The sequence below is a fragment of the Abramis brama genome, assembly GCF_963993115.1.
Source record: "Abramis brama genome assembly, chromosome: 16".
Classification (NCBI taxonomy): domain Eukaryota; kingdom Metazoa; phylum Chordata; class Actinopteri; order Cypriniformes; family Leuciscidae; genus Abramis; species Abramis brama.
Window position 1 is genome coordinate 28,950,509 of NC_139978.1, and position 20,849 is coordinate 28,971,357.

At 38.5% G+C, this 20,849-nt stretch overlaps 2 protein-coding genes across 6 annotated transcripts in view; both read right to left on the reverse strand.

Moving 5' to 3' along the window:
- The window catches only part of fnbp1l (formin binding protein 1-like), a 51,279-nt gene extending 37,832 nt beyond the window's left edge, over positions 1–13,447 (reverse strand). For all 4 annotated transcript variants that reach the window (XM_084086623.1, XM_084086622.1, XM_084086621.1 and 1 more), the window contains exon 1: positions 13,248–13,447. In XM_084086623.1, the coding sequence (XP_083942749.1) occupies positions 13,248–13,271 (24 nt within the window). In that variant the 5' untranslated portion in view covers positions 13,272–13,447. The remainder of the gene's footprint in view (positions 1–13,247) is intronic.
- Positions 13,448–15,307: 1,860 nt separating this feature from the next.
- Positions 15,308–20,849, reverse strand: part of abl2 (c-abl oncogene 2, non-receptor tyrosine kinase) — a 32,498-nt gene continuing 26,956 nt past the window's right edge. Inside the window, exon 11 of one of the 2 annotated variants that reach the window (XM_084087579.1) lies at positions 15,308–20,041. In XM_084087579.1, coding sequence (XP_083943705.1) covers positions 18,327–20,041 — 1,715 coding nt within the window. In that variant the 3' untranslated portion in view covers positions 15,308–18,326. The remainder of the gene's footprint in view (positions 20,042–20,849) is intronic. The other variant, XM_084087580.1, reaches the window with a different exon arrangement.

Below are 20,849 nucleotides of genomic sequence, written 5' to 3' on the forward strand. Positions count from 1 at the left end.
CTCCTGCCCGACTAATTTTAGTCTGTGTCTAAACATAATATGCAAAACTTTGAGGTGAATTCAATGTGACCTCCTTTAAACCACGTATCTGACTCAGCAAACGAAAGAATGGAAAAATGGCACTTTTCTTGCCCCTAGCCTACAAAATGAAAAATACTGGCTGCTTGATTCTAATAGCCTAAGACATTTGAGACATCACAATTCAACAATTAAAAAAAAAAGAAGGTGCAAAATAGGGCTTAAACCTCAGTTAAATTCTTAAAATCAAGGGATGCAAAAAACTTTTTGAATAATTAGTCTCTTATGCTCTTACAACTGTTCTTCTATTTTAAAACAAATTAATTCCTGTGATGGCAAAGCTAAATTTTCAACAGCCTTTACTCCAGTCTTCAGATCCTTTCAGAAATCATTCTAATATGCTGATTTAGTGCTGAAGAAACATTTCTTACAAACAGATTTTATGAACATTTAACAATTGTTCTGCTTAATAGTTTTTCAGAAATCGTGATTCAGTGATTCGGGATTCGACAGAACGTAATGTGAGTCAATGTAAAAAAATAGTTGGATTCAATTTTCAGTTACAGTGCAGGGCTGAAGTGTCGCATGGGGAGATCATTTGGAAATCATTAGCAGCCATGTTTGAGTGCATCATTGTGATTTAGAAACTTCTGGAGGGTCTTGGAGACAAAGACATTTGACAAAGAGCATGAGTGCTATCATGTGCTAGCCTAAGAATTAAGACCCCCATCCCCCAAACGTCTGTCTGTCTTCCTGTACTGAAATGACCCCGATTACACAGATAAAAGCACACATACCACAGCTAAAAACGCAAATATACAGCCCTCCAGCTTAATGCAATGGCCTTGTTCCAACACCTAGTGAGATGCTTGCTGTCTACTGCATATCCTAACTAGATCCTCCCAGAATTTGCATATGCGCAGAACTCTGCATCTTTCCACAGAATTGGAATGTCCCTTTGTTAGTGGCCACTGTTCTACAAATTTCAAGCGGGATACATTTGTTAATCAAATATTTAAGCTAATTTCATTTGTCATAAAAATCATGCAACTCATGTGAAGTCTCTGCCTTTAGCTAATAATACTATAATCTAAGCCTAAAATAAATTGCACGAATACATTACGGATTACAATCAAATTTTACTTGAACTTAATGATCTTCCATATTTTTCAATATTGAATGAACTCTTGCTACATCTGCCATCTTGGAATTACTTTATTTTTTTACTAAGCTTGTTACAATACAGTGAGGAAAATAAGTATTTGAACACCCTGCTATTTTGCAAGTTCTCCCACTTGGAAATCATGGAGGGGTCTGAAATTGTCATCGTAGGTGCATGTCCACTGTGAGAGACATAATCTAAAAAAAAAAAATCCAGAAATCACAATGTATGATTTTTTAACTATTTATTTGTATGATACAGCTGCAGATAAGTATTTGAACACCTGAGAAAATCAATGTTAATATTTGGTACAGTAGCCTTTGTTTGCAATTACAGAGGTCAAACGTTTCCTGTAGTTTTTCACCAGGTTTGCACACACTGCAGGAGGGATTTTGGCCCACTCCTCCACACAGATCTTCTCTAGATCAGTCAGGTTTCTGGGCTGTCACTGAGAAACACGGAGTTTGAGCTCCCTCCAAAGATTCTCTATTGGGTTTAGGTCTGGAGACTGGCTAGGCCATGCCAGAACCTTGATATGCTTCTTACAGAGCCACTCCTTGGTTATCCTGGCTGTGTGCTTCGGGTCATTGTCATGTTGGAAGACCCAGCCTCGACCCATCTTCAATGCTCTAACTGAGGGAAGGAGGTTGTTCCCCAAAATCTCGCAATACATGGCCCCGGTCATCCTCTCCTTAATACAGTGCAGTCGCCCTGTCCCATCTCACAGAAAAACACCCCCAAAGCATGATGCTACCACCCCCATGCTTCACAGTAGGGATGGTATTCTTGGGATGGTACTCATCATTCCAAACACGTTTAGTGGAATTATGACCAAAAAGTTCTATTTTGGTCTCATCTGACCACATGACTTTCTCCCATGACTCCTCTGGATCATCCAAATGGTCATTGGCAAACTTAAGACGGGCCTTGACATGTGCTGGTTTAAGCAGGGGAACCTTCCGTGCCATGCATGACGTCTTAGTGTATTACCAACAGTAACCTTGGAAACGGTGGTCCCAGCTCTTTTCAGGTCATTGACCAGCTCCTCCCGTGTAGTTCTGGGCTGATTTCTCACCTTTCTTAGGATCATTGAGACCCCACGAGGTGAGATCTTGCATGGAGATCTCTTCTTTGTTTACCAGTTCTGTCTAACAAAGTATTAGATATGACTGACAGAGATCGTAAATTAATGAAGACGGAGAATGTGAGTGAGTGAGTGAGCGCTGTTTGATCTGAGGAGCTGCCTTTGCCGTTCTCTTCTGGCGCTGGTGTTCTCAGCGCCGCCCGTCAAAATAAAAGTCCGGAGCGCCGTCAAAATAAAAGTCCCGCTTCCAACACATCGGCCAATCAGAAAAACTTATCGGCCGATGCCGATATTTAAAAAATGCCAAAGTAGTCCAATACCTAATACCACTAGTCTCTAGTGTCTTTGGACAGCTCTTTGGTCTTGGCCATGTTAGTAGTTGGATTCTTACGGATTGTATGGGGTGGACAGGTGTCTTTATGCAGCTAACGACCTCAAACAGGTGCATCTAATTTAGGATAATAAATGTGGAGGTGGACATTTTAAAGGCAGACTAACAGGTCTTTGAGGGTCAGAATTCTAGCTGATAGACAGGTGTTCAAATACTTATTTGCAGCTGTATCATACAAATAAATAGTTAAAAAATCATATATTGTGATTTCTGGATTTTTTTTTTTAGATTATGTCTCTCACAGTGGACATGCACCTACGATGACAATTTCAGACCCCTCCATGATTTCCAAGTGGGAGAACTTGCAAAATAGCAGGGTGTTCAAATACTTATTTTCCTCACTGTACATTGTTGAACTGGATTCTACCCAAAAGACAAACGCGATGCAGCTTTACAATTTGGCCAAAAGAAGGTATCTCAAAAGTAAATCTTTGGTGCCCACTAGAGCCCGACCGATATATCGGCTGGCCGATATTATCGGCCGATATTAGGCATTTTCCAAACTATCGGTATCGGCATTTATAACGGCCGATAAATGAATATTTAAAAAATAAAATAAAAGCGGACGAAACACCCTGCAACCATGTTATGAGTGTTGGCGCTGCATAGTTTGTCCACCAGAGCGCACTCTACAAGGAAGACTGCTAACATCAATGAGCTTGGAAATCACAACGAACTTATTCTGCCTAAATAAAGTAATGATTACTGTATTTATAACTAGCATATCTGTAGTTCCAGTCCCTGCATTGTAAAACGTAAGTTAGGCACGCGAGGAGTGAACATTTAGACATAGAGAAAAAGTATTAAACATAGCCTGTGCATAAAAGTTAGCTTTTCTTTTACACGTGTGTGAAATCCAAGTGTGCGTTGCTGTAGGGGTAATTAACACATGGTTACCGAGTCGATCGTTCCCTGGGATGCGTTTTCATGAAAATCGAATGTAAAGAGTTTTAGCTATCTCTAAAAACAGATGATCTTATAACGCTAGTATATGGGGCACAGAGTAAAAGTAAATCGCTAGTTAATACCACTAACAAAGCTCAAAATAGCCTCACACTAACACGGTAGCATAATGAGGGTCCCTACATGCAAACCAAAGCATTGATAACTTTGTAAGTGTACAGACAGTTTAAGAAGATACTTTTTTACAGCCATTCGTCATCTTGGAAAACAGTCTCAACTAATCGAGTCACGAACGCCGTGCTAAGTGAGCTGGTCGATAGGAATTACGTTTGTAAAATCTAACGTAGCACGGCGTTCGTGACTCGACTAGTCGAGACTTTTCCTAGATGATGCCTGTAAACGCGTAATGTACTGTCTTTATAAAGTATCTTCTTATTAAACTGTCTGTACACTTACAAAGTTATCAATGCTTCGGTTTGCATGTAGGGACCCTCATTATGCTACCGTGTTAGTGTGAGGCTATTTTGAGCCTTGTTAGTGGTATTAACTAGCGATTTACTTTTACTTACTCTGTGCCCCATATACTAGCGTTATAAGATAACGTTAATCTGTTTTTAGAGATAACTCTTTACATTCAATTTTAATGAAAACACATCCCAGGGAACGATCGACTCGGTAACCATGTGTTAATTACCTCACATAATGTATTTAGTGCATCACTAAGTAGTAGATTTTAGAAGGCAGGCAGCAAATGATGATTGAAAATGTTTTTTTGTAGCTTGATGGAATAGATGGATAGAATTAGGAGTGACCTTTGTCTTGTTAAATAATAATACAAATGATGATGATAATAATAATAATATCATCATCATTGATTTTTTTTTAAATTATTACTATCAATATTAATAATAATAGTTGATTTTTTTTGTTCAAAGGACTTTTAGTTTCATATCTTAAGTTTGTATTTTTAATATACATTATATTTATCAGAACTTTAATATATTCTGTTCTGTTGTGACAATAAAGTAAATTTTTTTTAAAATAAATTTATTTTTAAACTGCATTATATTATTTTAGTAAGGCTGAGGACTCTTAAATAACTACGAATAACTAATGTTAGGGAAAATCTGTTCATATTTTGTTACACGTTTCTGGATTTAAAAAAAAATATATATATATATTGGCCGATATATCGGAATATCGGATTTTTAAATCACCAAATATTTGTATCGGTATCGGCCTTAAAAATCCTTTATCGGTCGGGCTCTAGTGCCCACCCTTTGCAAGTATGAATGACAGGATGACAGAATGCTATTTATGAAAAGCATGTAGATCAAAAATTGTCATATTTAACCTGGGAAGCCCAAGATATACATGTTCTGCTAAAGCCTTTTTGTTTACCATGCATAATCTATCAGGGAAGGGCTTTAACTACCAGAGTTGCTCATATACCTAATTTTAATGATTAACTTCTCTTATTACTGTGCCATGTTCTATGTAAAATTCGTTCTGTCTCATGCTGTTTGCACTGTCTACTCTGGTATGCACACATGCACTTTATGTAGTCTTGTCTCCTCAAGATGATAGGCACTTCCATTACGCCACGTTTGTCCAGACTGTTTAATAGTAATCCAAGCTTAACACAAGGAGCCAAGATTTTCAGTCAGGTTAAAGCACATAGATTAATGAGTTGCTACCTGACTTGCATAACTAGATAAAAACAAAAGACACTTGAGCTGTGTATTTCAGCAGACTCGACTTAGCGTACTGTGCTGGGAGACGCATACATTGCATTGGATTACCCTGGAAACTGCTTCTCTCCCATGCAAATCCACAATTCCCTCTTTCAAACAAGAAACAATCTCAAGCTGTTTTGATACAGCATGGTATCCCATGAGAAGAAACTGTAAAACTGTCCCTACCGTACCAATGCAAGTGAATAAATGTACATTTCCAGGGAATTCTGACCATTCCAAGCAACAATCTCCACAGGTCATAAAAACCGCAACGCATGTCATCCAACAAAAGGTGGGAGACGACAAAACGACCAGTCTGGTTCCCTGTGTTTCCTCTCTCTCCTTCTGTAAACAGGCTTGTGTGATTTGTCAGGAGACTAAGGGGCCCTGTAAATGTGAAAGAAGCTGAAACTGAACAATGTAACAACATAGTTACCCTCAACACAGTTTCGGGCCAATTCCCATCGAGCTTGCCTGTGAAAAACCTGAATTCAGTTTCCATTCAAGTGCTGCAAACAATTAATTCCAAATTCTTAGATATTGAGTTTACGAATTGTTAAAGAAATATGTGCAGGGCTGGCATCCTCTGAGGTGGCTTGTTTTGAAGTCCTCTTCATTCTTCATGTTATGTAACAGAGCTATAATATGATGGATTATTGCAGAATTTAAGACATTTAAGACACATTCTTCTTATAATCATAAAAAAAAACTTTAAAAAAAGTGGATAAATGTAGTGGTACAGGATGGGTGTTTATGCTAGTTTCTTGGTATCTCTTTTAAAATTTTAAAATTCAGGTTTACAAACTGGGGTCCAGAGGAAAAAAACTTTAAAAGAAAGAATAAATACAATTTTCTAAATTTTACAGATGATCTTTTGCACTTTTGCATGAGAAGATTCCTTAAAAAAATATTCATTTGTGTTCCATGGAAACATGACAGCATACAGATTTGGAACAACATGAGGGTGGCTAAAATTATTCTTCTAAAGGAAGTGAGTAAGAGGGTTTTAAAACATCAAAAGAGAACATTGCCCACTTATCCTGTAAACTTGGCATTGATGCCTCAGACATCAAGTGACAAATGACTATTGAAAATTCCCAGACCAAAACGATGACTATGTCCAGTTAGTCTTAAAATAAAGAAACAACAATGCTTCATGGTTCAGGCCCAATGATTCAAGTATGGGACCATAAAGTGGCCCTGTTTAGTGTTTACCCAAAACAGTGGAGACTAGTGGCACCACAGATATTCAACATGGATTTAAACCTGGGCTAATTGCTTCTGATAAGGCCACCAAAGCTATGCCAGAAGACAAAGGAGAGCTTCAGAGTACAGCTATTTGGGAACTCCATCATGTAGGGGTTTGGTTGAGAAGATCACAGGACATTCCGCCAGTTTGTTCCAGGCCAAGGAGCACAGAACTTGTTTGTGTGAGTCGTGCTCCATAAATATTGGCTCTGTGAAAAAAAAATTGGTTGTAAGCCAAGATTTGATGGTCCAATTAGTCGATTCCAGCAGAAAAATAAGCTACGGACCCTTGGTTATGATAACATTGACCTCAAAACTAAATTAATCTTTGTTGTGTGATATAGACGGACATTTGCACCCAGCTGTTGGTCTTTCAGAGAGTGCCAAGGGCCGAAGAGAGAGCCAAGAGCAAGCTTTACATGCTACAAAGATCTGATTGTCTGCAAATATTCACTTTCCAACCAAACATAGCTAAGAGCTTGTGTTTAAGCAGGATACTGTGAAACGTTTTAAAGATTTTTGTTCTGATCAGAGCAGGGATGACAGAACATAATCTGTATAAAACTCCAACTCTAATGTCGAGGAAAGGAGCCAGAAGCAACTATCAAATGGTTAAAGGGACACTCCACCCATTTGCATTAAGCTTTGCATTGTTAGAAACCCAGTCATACTGTTGAATGGTTGTGCAACACTCTCTCATTTTCCCCTGAGACGGGAGAAATCCGTTATTTATCTCTTACACTTCCTCCTACAATGACGCAAAAATCGTCATTTTGCGTCATTGTAGGAGGAAGTGTAAGAGGGGGGGATTTCTGTTGAGACTACAGACACTCGTTCCTCATCTTTCCCAGGGGGCGGGAACCGCTCACGCTACAGACCTATTACAGATCAGTGGGTGGGACTTTACTCTCTGAAACTGAAAGCAATATCCTCCATCTTGTTTGAAGCTAAGCTAACAGGCGCTGTGGAGACAGATGTAAAGTTATGACAATAGCGGAGGAGAGTACTCAATATGATATAGAAGAAGAGGATTTCGGAAGTCTGATGCTTGAATCAGGTGTTTGTGGCTACCTTTACAAGCCGCATTATAGCGAAGAGCTGCCGAGGCAGAAGACCTGCCTGCCGCGGACGAGGAGCCCAGACTGGCTCGAGTTAGGGCGGACTGGTGGCGCCGGTGATCTCACTATGCAACTACGAACACAGAGATAGAGTCCGTCTGCGGCAAAGAATTCCAACAATGACAATTTCTCCTGGACGAAATCTCTGAATCAGACGAGGACACGGACGTTTGTGTTGTGAACTATCCTAGTTTCGCACCACATATGTTCTGACTGAACATCCCGGTACCATGCAATAATTCACCTTTTCGAAAGAAATACAAACGAGGAGTAATGCACTAATGAGTTCGCCAACTAACTAGACATTTTGTGTGAAATGAATTTCAAGCTCTGGTGGTAGCTAGCCTTGTAGACGGAAGAGTGATTTCTCTTATAGGCAGATATGCGCTGTTCTGGATTAGTGGGAGTGGCTTGCGGAGCTGTGCAATGTGGTGCATTGTGGGAGTTGTTGTCTTTCATACAAATGCGTTATTTTTTGTCTTTCCTCGGTCACAAAGGCACCAAATTCAAAATTTATTTTACATTTCGACTACATATATGACCCACTTTAAATAAAAAACAATGTTCAAATGGGTGGAATGCCCCTTTAAAACATCCAAGCCATACAAAGTATCTCCATAAAAAAACTATAACAACACATAAATTATTTTTAAAAAATACCACCCTAAGAATAGCAGAGAAACAGAGAAAGTTATCAGTTCATCATCAGCATTTATTCTGCTGAAAATGGGTCAGTGAAAATGAGAGCACAAACTGGTTCTCTCACCAGAGACACATGTAGCGAAACATTACTCACACATGCCAATAAACATAGGAAAGCACTGGAATGACATACTAAATGCCGAGGGTCAAAGGTTCAAACAAATTGTTTCCTGACCTACTCTTTCCCACGACTATGTTCTGAGCGTGTGTTTATGTCTATAGCTCCTCTGGCACATTGGCAGCGACAGCAGTCTTGGCACCCAGACATAATGACCTGGCAGAGTCTCACCTGACTGAACTCCAGGTATCCCAGATTACCAGCTCTCAGCAATCTGTACACCTCAACTGTGAAGTCTTCATTCATCCCGATACATTTGAAAATGCCATTTTAGTTTCAAAACGCTCTCCATCCACACTACCATTTTCAAGCCTTTTGCAAAAGTTTCCTAAGATACTTAAATCATCTAACTGCGCATGTGTAAAACATTAAAAGCTCACTGAAATGATACTGGGAGACCAGACATAATAAAGTTCTCACACTATTCTTCAGGCACGATCACTTTATTAGCAAAAATCTCACCATTCGCTGGTATGTTTAAGTCACACTCAGTCGCTACTCTATGTATGGTCTAAAATGAAATTGCCTTTCATTTTAAAATTTTAAGGTTAGATAATACAAATTACATGTGCTTCCTTGAGAGAGCATATTTTAAATGCACAATTGTCTGATTTTAGCACTGAGAGTAGATGAGCATTGAGAATAGCTGGATGGCTGAAACGTCTGCTCTTGCTCTATTAAAATAATTGATTCTTTTTGATAAAGACTTTGTCTAGTTTTTCAGAGTGCGAACCATCTACAGTCTCTTCTACATTTTATTGGTTTTCACGCACCTGGACTTACAACTAGCCTTCATCTGAGCGCAACAATATTTCCTTGTCTTCTGATTTTAGCACTCAAATCTAACAGGACCAATGTGGTTGTTTTGTAGCTATTTGTAAAAACACACAGACGGTTGTCAAAAGCCTGAACAGTCAAAAACAAAAAGAATATCCTTCAACTGAACTGTCTTGACAGGAGCCTCCTACATCTGCCTTTGTCTTGAGTCACTGCAGCAGGGGTTGAAGACAGAAGTCGCTTTTTAAGGTGATGCATAACAAGCTTTTCAGTCAAATCTTGACATGACTGTCACAAGATAAGTGCATGATCTTGGATCAGGTGCAAAGGGCAAATTCGTTCTGCAGATTTCCTCAAGATCTATATACACATTTTAAACAACGACTCTTTTAATTACTGTATAAAATCTTATGATATGTGCATTTACATTCTCAAATGATTATGCATGATAGCCACAATGTGCAAGTTCATGTAAATGACTTAAGGTGTTCTTTTATCAAGGAAAGTTTTAAATCTGTCAGTTTATTCAAGACTTGAGAAAAATCTGTCCATTTAAAAAATCTCATGTAAATGTATCTTTTATGCATCTGGATCTTAATGAGAAAACCTTTTATAGTTATCGATATTTTATTATACAAATACTGTTCAAATGTTTGAAGTCTGAATGACTTTTTTAAAAGAAATTATTCCGTTTTATTCAGCAAAGAGGATGCATCAAATTGATTAAAGTGACAGTAAAGACATTTAAAAAAAGGGATGCGTGATATATCGGCCACCATATCGGTATCTGCTGATATATGTTCATTTTTAGCGTTATCGTAATCGGCCCGGCTGATATATTAAAGCCGATAAATAATGGATTATTTCCCTCAGCTGAGACAGTTCAGATGTGCGCTGTTCATGCATTTGTCATACAGGCTACATAAAATTATAATGAGTAAATTACAATTGTGTGCTTAGAACATGGATTTAATGGTGAGACTTGTTTTTGTAATCAGAATCTCAAATTATATAAAATTTTGGTTTTAGATTTATCGGCCAATATAACGGTTATTGGCTTTCAAATATAAAGAATTATCGGTTATTGGTATCAGCCAAATTTTTCAAATCGGTGCATCCCTAATTTTAAAAGTTATGATAGATTTATTTTTCATATAAAATATATATATATATATATATATATATATATTAAATCAGCATATTAAATGATTTCTGAAGGATCATGTTTTTCAAAAAATTACATTTTAAAAAATATTATATTTTCATAGAAAAGTTCATATAAAAAGAAAGTCTTTTCATCTACTTGCTTGTTGGTTGACATTGGCTAATTCAATTCATTTATGAAACCCAAAACACTACAACACACTAAACTATGAACTAAACAATTACTATCCAAGCCTTGCGAGCACTGTAACAGGTCTAACCAGTTTGCTCTACAAAAGACTGAATCACCACATCGAAGCCCTGTTAACAATTCTTTTAACAGCACATACAGAGTTCAGTCCATGCGCTCCATATGGTTGGTCGTACAGTTGTGTACAACTTACAAAACAGACCTGTGCAGCGGCTCCCCTGAAATCATCATACAGGCTTCAAACAAATAACTTTAGGAGATGTAAAAAACACACACAAGGAAACTGTTTTAATAATAGCAAGGGTTTAAATGTCAGTTTCCTGTACTCAGTTGAGCATTGTGTGATTAAGTTTCAATCAGGCTCTTTGTCCTTCCTTACATTGATTAAAGTACACACAATCCCTCACAGCTCAAGTCGATCTACGTTCATATTGCTTTGCACTAATAAAAGCACTGGACAGCAAAAATGTCACACAAATATCCTCCATGATACTCAGAACTAACAAGTTGTCTTATGTGCAAGGCGTTTTCTTTGTTATGTCTTATAATTGGGCAATTCTGAAAGGTGTAAACTGATCACACCCAAGGCATCACGCCACTACTTCTGAATCAAAATCAACAATTGACAAATGATGAGTGTCATTAAAAACATTAATTGAGTTTTAATGTCTCTAAATAGAGCACACGTGGATCTAGCACAAAATGCATTTGAGGAGAACCATGATGTAAAGTGCACGAGCATTTAAGGGATTGAATGGCATTTCATACATCAGAGCCAAGGCTAAGGATGGAAAAACGTCCACATTTTATGACTAAAAAGACATATACCATGAGACAAGCAGACAACTTGATTATTCAGCATGTTCCATGTACAAAGGGATTTGCCAGAGGATTACAGATGAATGCAATCTACAAAATACCATTTCTAATGAGGACGATATGCCATATTTCACAACATAAGGGATTTACGGTATGAGAAATTGAGACAGCCAATTCAAGCCAAATTTAGGGCAAACAGACAGTATCGGATGTCCAACACCAAACATCCAGTCACACATAAAAGCTCTGGAATATGTTCAATCTAACAAGTCCAATGTCCATTGGACAGCATAATTATAGTCAAACTGTTAGTAATTCATTTATTTATCAAAGTTTACAGCACTCATGTTCATAATCTTGTTAAAAACAACACATTGAACACCACTCACAGCTACAGTTCTCGCATTCTTGAACGACTTGCTTGAAAGTCTTTGGCATTTCTTTATTGATGTCGTAATTACACAACTGCCCTTGTTTGTAAGAATAAATGAGTTATGAAAGTCACACACACACAAAAAAAACTGGATTTTCCAGCATAACATGGTAGTTGTGTTTTGAAACAGCATTTGGATTCTAGATGCTCTTCAGATTGTTGAAGCAGGCAGACCTTCTTGTAGCAGTACCAGCTGTTCAGAAGATCTTAAGGTGGTCAAACTCTTTTTGGACGCATTAATTATCAGCCAGCAAATGATCAGCTTGGACCAGTTCGAAACCAGCTACTTTGTAACCAACAGGTCAGGAACCCAGAGAATATTCAAATAAAAAACAGAATCTTTACCAAAACCTTTTAGTTAAATCTGTTAATTACTCAGTTAACTTTATTATAAAGGCTAAAATAAATAAGTTTCACTGTCATAAGAACACCTAAATCCACTCACTTACTCACACACAAACACAGCAACAACAAAAACAGTTATTAATCTGGATGATCAATCACAAATAGGCAATTCCGTTCATAGTAAGTAAAGTTGTAAACTAAAACATCGCTTAAACCACTGTTTAAACCTATTATCCTCAAAAATCCTTGATGATACATATGATATATCTAGCAATGCCTGACACATCCTCTGCTTTTTGTCCAGTAGCCCAATCTGAAGGGCAACACCCCTGTAACAGACCCACACACACTCGACGGGCTTTATTGTCTCCCGATAGTTCAGCTTATGCCGAAACGATGCATTTTTATTATTATTTAAAAGGCCAGTGTGCCATTGGAACATGGCAGACTTGAAGCCCAGACAATAAAATGTGGCATCAGACTGCAAACGTGGTGCCAATGGTCAACCCGTAGATCTAAACACATTAGAAGATTCATTTCAGGCTATTCTTTAACAGCACATCATCTTCAGCATTCTCCCTGTCACCAATACGCAACAATGGAAACAGATCCTGGAGACTGCTGGGAGAAACTGTTGTTTATATTAAAATAATGATACATATATGATATATTATCTCTGTTATACGCGGAAAAAACGAGTTAATAGAGGGTGATCCTCTGCCCAGCTCTTAGTCATCGAAACTGGGTGTGAAACCTTTGCATTTGGTTTGATTTGGAATGTCAATAGAATTATATGAAACGTCACGCGTGATACATTTAAAACTTGGTACATTCGAAAAGCGAAATGTTACAATGTATCAAAATCTCGCATTATTTCTGGCGGTAAAGGTGTACTGACACAGTAAACCCAACAGGACAGACCGAGAATACACAGACAGCTTGACTAGGACACCTTTCCTGAAGTCATGCCAAAACCCGAGTTGTTTTGTGAGTGAACAAAAGGCCACAAGGAACGGGCAATGGGGAAAAGTGCGCTTACCCAAAGATCCGTTCCCCAGCTCATAGCGAAAAACTCCAAGAACTAACGTCTCCTCCGCATAAAACTCCAGGGTTGCTTGTTCTTCCCTCTCTTTGCCGTCGTGTAACTCTCTATACTCCAGTGAAGCCAGCAGCGACAACCTCACGGCTCAGGGTTTTCCCATTTCCGACCAACAATGCGTCTCAGCCGCGGGGAAATGGAGGGATGTGATTGTCCAATAGCGCCTCTTACCCGTCAGAGCTTGCAAGTGGAGAGGTAGAGTAACTACACACAACTACTGGAGCACAGGAAAAACGATTCTGCCATTTAGATTCTAAATCACTGTTAAAGGGGTGGTTGATTATGATTTCACTTTTCTAACTTTAGTTAGTGTGTAATGTTGCTGTTTGAGCATAAACAACATCTGCAAAGTTACAATGCTCAAAGTTCAAAGCAAAGGGAGATATTTGCTTTTAAAGAAATCGTTTTTTAAGGACTACAACAAACGGCTGGTAGGGACTACACGAGCTTCCTCCCGGGTTAGTGACATCACTAACCCTATAATTTACATAAACCCCGCCCCCGGGAACGAGATTTATAGATTATCATGACAGAATATGCTAATCAATGACTAGAAGATAACTACACATAAGCTACATAAATGTATCAACTGTTGCATTCTACATGTTGTCACTTCTTCTTGAGTCACTCCATCATTAAACATAAACAATGACATTTCTAGTGCACATCTGTGTGAGGTAAAAGGACACCAGCTCTTGAAGCTCCGCCTCCTGTGTTGAGAGCAGCAGCTCATTTGCATTTAAAGGGACACACACAAAAACGGTGCGTTTTTGCTCACCCTCAAAAAGTGACAACTTTAACATGCTATATACAAATATCTGTGGGGTATTTTAAGCTAAAACTTCACATACACACTCTGGGGACATCAGAGACTTATTTTACATCTTGTGAAAAGGGCATTATACCACCCCTTTAAGAGTTTGATAAGAATGTGATAAGAAATTGTATTGTATTGTTACATTCGTTTAATATATCAAATATTTAATATGACAGAAAAGTCCATAATGTCCTGTTGAAGATACAACTTGACAAATGTCAGTTAAGGTACAGTGGGTTGCTTCAAGTCTTAAAGGGATAGTACACCCAAAAATTTAAATTCTGTCATTTATTACTCACCCTCATGTCATTCTAAACCCATAAGACTTCCGTTCATCACTGGAACACAAATGAAGATCTTTTTGATGAAATCTGAGACCTTTCTGTCCCTCCGTTGACAGCTACACTTACACTTTGACGCTTCAAAAAGTTCATGAAGAGATCATAAAACTTATCCATATATGAATCGGCCTGTACCATGATGGAAGTTGAACAAAATCCGGGTTACAAGATTAGTTTCGAGTTGACAAAACCAAACCAATCCAACCAGGCTTTGTTGGTACCATGATGCTGATCATCAACTTTCTCTGTCAACTCAGGCGTTGATCCTGAGTTTAGGTGTGACATCAGTAGCGAACAGCCAATCACACGCTGAGAAAGAGAGAAACTGCGATTCATTTCTCACGCGAGAAGCAACACGATTTACTTCTCTCTTCTGCAGATTACGAGATTTAAAAAAAAATATTAAGAATTTAAACAAATTTACACAGCAAGAAGAAAATAGCTGTGCTTGAAAGAGGACAACTAAAAGAAAAAGTCTTACTATATCAGTGTAAGTAAAAGTTGTGAAGTTAATTTATACAGTTGATAAAGGTATAGAGAGAATTGAACATTTAAGCTCACATGTAGTCTCTATTGATTCTAAAGCGTATTTATATTACCTTCATGTATTTATTCATTAAAATTGTGTTATAATTGATAAACTAAAATTGTACATGTGTGATCGATTAAGGGTAAAATTATTATTCTAAATAAGCGTAATATTTAATAGTAAAAGTCAGACGATTTTCTCTGTGTTTTCTGGATGAAATGTTTTGTTTTATGAAATGTTTTAAACAGTCTCAGATGACGCATAGCATGTCACAGTACTTATTAATAGAAAATTATAATACAAACTCCCAAACCAATGTTTCAACAGTTTCTTTATTCATTATTTACATCAAGTGTAACACTGAGGAAGGACTTCACAGTAATATACTATTAAAAGTGAGCTTTAAATTAGAATCACACAAAATATACTTTTTACAAAACAGAAAAAAAAATACTGTTGATCTGTCAACCTCTGCCTTTTTAATCCCTGTTAAATTCACATATTCAAAATTAAGAGTGTTTTATTTTCATTGCACTTGAAGGACTAGAGAGGTGGCCTTTGGTATATAAATTTCTTCAGCACTTAAAATCTGACCTTACAAAAAGACAGTCTCCAAAGAATGTGAGTTCCAGGATTCAACATAAAAAGTAGATCAATAAATAAACCAAAAATAAATAAAAGTGACAAACAAAAATGTAAAATAAAAAAAATGCACAATCTTGGGTATTTAAAATTAAACTGAAAAGATTCTGATGATTATGTTTGTGAGACAAACGGCTTTGCACCCGAGACCGTGTGTGGCTCATAAAGCATAAACTATTGGACAAGATAGTTCTCTCTGAATTGTTCCTAAATACATGATACAATCAAATATTATTTCATGTACAAACTTTTAGAGGTTTGGCAATTTACTAAAATAAAATTGACTGATTAAAGCAATAGGAAAAACAAGTTAAAATACAAAGTGGCAATGAAAGAAAAAGAACCGGCTGTTTTAATAAAATGTTTAAAAGGCAAAACGCTCCCTGACAATCATGTAAAACTGACATACGAAACAGTCACTCTTTTCCCCCTCAGTTGTTTGGTAATGAAACATTTTCAGACATAATAAATGGAATAGACAACCTGCATGTGTTTGAAAGAGAACTGCTAAATCACACATGAAAAATATTTTCTGTGATTACAAGAGAGGTATTCCTGACAAAGCAAAAGAAATTGATGAGCTCTCGCAGTAAAATAAGACCAGACTTCAAGCACTGTCTTTTTCTTATTAAAGGACAGATCATTGCACTTTTTCCTATTCAAGTTGGACACCTCACATCCCCAGATGTCTAAACAGGGTAGCTTGAATGATAATAAAGGCTTCAAAATTCCCATTTGCCACCTTAAAATTGATATTGAATATTTGAGAGCAAAATATATTTACATAAACATATCTTTAACATGACCTTGCAGTGCACAAAACATTAAATCTCTCACAAAAGGCACCATGTAATATCAGGAAACATTGCCCAGCATGGCAGGAAAAAAAAAGGCAAAACAAGCTATGTTAGTGTAGGCAAATTATGCTGTGATCTAGAGTAACAAAAACTGTTCTGAACAAACAACTTGTATGTATTTCTGCTGCAGAGGAACTGAAATGTCATGGAGATGAATGGCAAAACAATTTCGCCTTCCAAATCATCCATATTACATACCCTAGATAGTGAATTAAGGCAAGGCAATTAACACTTATATTTTAAAAATGTGCTCCAGTGTAATCGGTACAAATCAGCTTCATTGCATTTTAATTATGACATTGCAGGGTACCCACAAAAATCTCATTTATGCAAATTCTAATAGAAATCTATCATTTCATGAATACAGACTCAGAAAACACATGTAACCGTTTGTGTCCTGAAGAAAATGCTTCTTTTAATAATGTTTCTTTTTAATAAAGGTTGAACGATGTGAAGGGAGACTGGAAAACACACACACACACGCACACGCACACTCCTGTTTTTAACAAATGAATACATTCATAATGTAGATGCACAGATGGAGACCGAGACCCTCACACCAAAACCTCACCACAAGGACACAAGTCAGTATGACCTTTCACGCCTGTTTGTGGGTATAAAATAATAAGCAATATCTACAATATCATAAAAATGCCTGTGCTTTTAATAGAAAATAACTTAAAATTCAAGTTTACAAATGGCGACATTCTAAAGTGAAATCAAAATAAAGTTACAAATCAATGTGCTAAAGAAAATGCAGTTTGTGTTAAAAGACTTGGCAATACTTGTATTTGTAGTGTTGCTGCTTCTGTTTTGGAAATATGACATAGTCATAAAATAAATTCACTAGACTATCCACAAATCAAATAATTTCCCCATTGCAAATCAATAAAATCTAGAAATATATTTAGAATTCTTGAGTGTTGAGAACTCTAGAGTATGAATGTAGTTCTGTGCCATCTTGCTAATGGGGGAATTATCTAAAGGCCACAGATATAAAAGGCCAAACATGATCCATGTGGTGACAGATCCAACATCATTTCAACTATGCCACAGCAAACCACTACTAATAACTATAATGCATGGACCATATCGAAATAAAGACTAATTACAAAATCATCAATGGTCATCAAATGCTGTAGGTGTTTAACAAATGTGGTCAAATTAAAAATGACAGTATGGGATGTAGACAGAAGTACTTTAGTGTGTAAAATGAGACAAATGAACAAATGTGTATAGAGCTGACTGTGTTTGCAATCCACATTCATTACTACTGTATGTTCTGAACAAGCAATATTGTTTAAGCAAAACTGATTCATATTTTAAATGGCATTTCCAAGTTTGCATTGACATTCTGATGCAATATCCAGTTACTGTGAATCAAATGCAAATTAAAGAACAAAAATAAGTGAATGGAAAACTTTATCTAAATACAAAATGGACGATAAGTGGACCAGTTAGCGTGTAGTCGGCTCACCTTAACCTGTGCAACCCCTGTCTATTTGTGAAAATTCATTCTTTCATACCAAGATAAAACTGTAAATATTAATTACAAAGTAAATTTGTCAAAAGCAAAACCATGTGTATTCTGGTAGTGACAAAAAGCTTATATACAAAGAACTCTGTTCCCAACTGGCAATTTCAATGAGAAAGTCACCTGTAAACAATAAAGATAGAGAGAGAGTGTGTATGTGTTTGTATTCATTTTCTGAGGTACTTTTTAGAGAATAATCTCTGTCCCCCAAAATTTAAATAAAACTAGATTGATTCTGGAGCAAAAAGTTTCAAGGGGTACAGGAGGAGGAGTTTTGGAAGGTGTAGCAGACACAGTGGCTACCTTTGCACTACATCACTGATCTCTTTAATGCACGTGTGCAAGTTGTCAAGAGCCGGGCTGGTCCCAGGTGCCCCTAGTCCCGCTCCCCCACCCGCAGAGGAAGCACGCAGCTCCTGTAGACTCAACTCCAGTTTACCCACTGCCTCGCGAAAGGCAAACTTATTACGCGTCTGTGGGATGCAATCGACATACCCCGAGCAGTAGTCCAAAAGTTGGTGTCCCACATCCAGGACCTGGCTGCTGGAAGAAAGCTCGGTGTTGCCTTGAAGAGCACTACTCAAGCATTCAGCACATTCCAAAAGAGCCTCCTTGCTGATCTTCTCCAGGGGGATCCGTTCTGTCTGCTGCCGAGTCCTTCTAAGGGTGGGTTTAGCGGAAGTAGGGCCAGGTCCGCCACTGGAAGAACCATTGGCCATCTTAGTCTGGGTGGTGGTGTTGCTAGTGGGGACTATGGGAGCTGGAGGCACTTGTGGTGGTGGTATTGATGGACGCGCCCCTCTGGCTTCTCTCCCTGACCTTTTGACGCCATCTCCATTGATCTCCATGTTCCCACTGACTGCTTCATCAGTTGCATCGGCACTGTAGGTGTGTTGGAGGGAGCGGAGCATGGGCGGTGGAGGAGGTGCACATTTTGGCTTTACCAGTCGTGGTCGGTCACGATCCCCACTGTCAGACAGCAGTTTGAAGCGGTTGCCCTGAGAGTCCACGCCAACTAGGCCGTCGGCCGAGCTGTGCTTTAGGGTTGGCGAGATCAGAACTGGAACTTTGTGGTTGTGCAGATTGACTGAACCAAGAGTGGAGGTTTTCGATGGAGACGACCAGCCTTGCCTGTCATCTTGCCCATCTTTTCCCCGTGTATTTGAGTCCGAATCAGCCTCTCCCCCTACACCTGGTGCCCTTACTCCACCTGCCACCCCTCGTGGCAAGAGTTTGGCTTTGGGACGATCCCGTATCTGAGCCGTACCTTCGTCAAGCTTCCTCAGGATTGCATCCGAAGGTCGTGCTGCCCCGTTTTCCGGCTGTGAGGTGGTGGAAGCTGTGCGCTCTAGTGGGGGTTTGCTACGGTTTCTTGGTAATGTCAATGCCATGCGCTCTAAGTCTGGCAACCCAGCAGACATAGAGGAAGTTGAATTGGAACGAGGGAACGGCTTGGTTCCACTCCCTTCGTCTATCCCAGAAGGCTTACCAGTCCGCAATCCCAGTGTCTTTTTGATAAGGCGAGGGGTGAAGAAGCCCGCTAGGCTTCCCCAGCTACTGCTGCCTCCCACTTGACCAGAGGTTGCTCCAGAGTTTGAACATGAGGGCTTCTGCCCAAACGTGGCCCCACAACAGCGGGACTGCACATGGTTCCCCTCACCATGAGATGGAGAGAAATTCAACCCATCAGTTTGGGGCAAAGGAGGAGGGCCTGCAAACCCAGCCGTGGGCTCATACTTTTTATGGGGCTGGGTCTCCATCTCCCGGAAAGAGCTGCTCCTCTTGGGTGGCATTGGGAGATTCTGCTGCTGCTGAGGTGAGGACGAAGTAGAAGATGAGGACATGGACTTCTTCTTCATGAAAGAACTGAAGAAGCCAGCTTTGCGGTCACGGGTGAAGGTGGTGTCCTGGGAATCTTCCAGCAGGCTAGAGGGAGACTTGTCCCTCTGTTTACGTGGTAGGGCCGGAGAGCTGCTGAAGCGTCCATCACCAACAAAAAGGGATGCTGCAAGACCTGAACACAATGGGACAACAGAGCCAAAGGTCAAAGAGCAGCAAAATAAGAGGTAGTAGTTGACATGCAAACTTAATACTTATGCGCTTTCATATTTAAATGGCTTGTGTCACCATGGAACACTTGCTTACATGATTCAGTGCACAGATTTCTTATTGTCACATTGTGATTGCTTGACTATAAATTTACTATTTAATTCATTGCATTGTTGCCAATAGTTTTGCCTCAAGCAAATGTATCAAAGATAAACATAAGAGTAACGCAGTGTAAATGAAGGCTGTGGAGTGGTATTTGAAATCACTGCAACATTAAGTCCTTTGCACTATCGCTCTGCCTATGACCAACATTGTAATTTATATAACCTAACCTTGCATATTCTTTTATACAAGAAACTGTGTAGTGTGCCTATGAGATGCTTGCTCTCATAATTCAAATGAGAGGACCTGACACTAGGCCAGGGCTGTCTCTTTAATTCATGGGGTAAAATGTTTCATAAGTGGGCCAAGATATTTTTAATGTATTTGTCATAGGTCCTGTGACAAACAGTCTACATATTTGCAATATAGAGAGTGTATCACTTGATATGTAGGGGACAGTAAGATTGTCCAAAAGATAGGACAATAATTACAGAAATGGGAATACAAAATATGTTTAAATGTTAAAAAAAAAAAAAAAAAACTTTTGGCATCCTTAAAAGTTTTGAGAACATGACAAAAAGAGGCAGCTTTACCAAACATTTTTTTTATAAAACAATCCCACCTTAAAAGTTTATTTTGCATAAACTTTATGTAATTTCAATAAATAACAC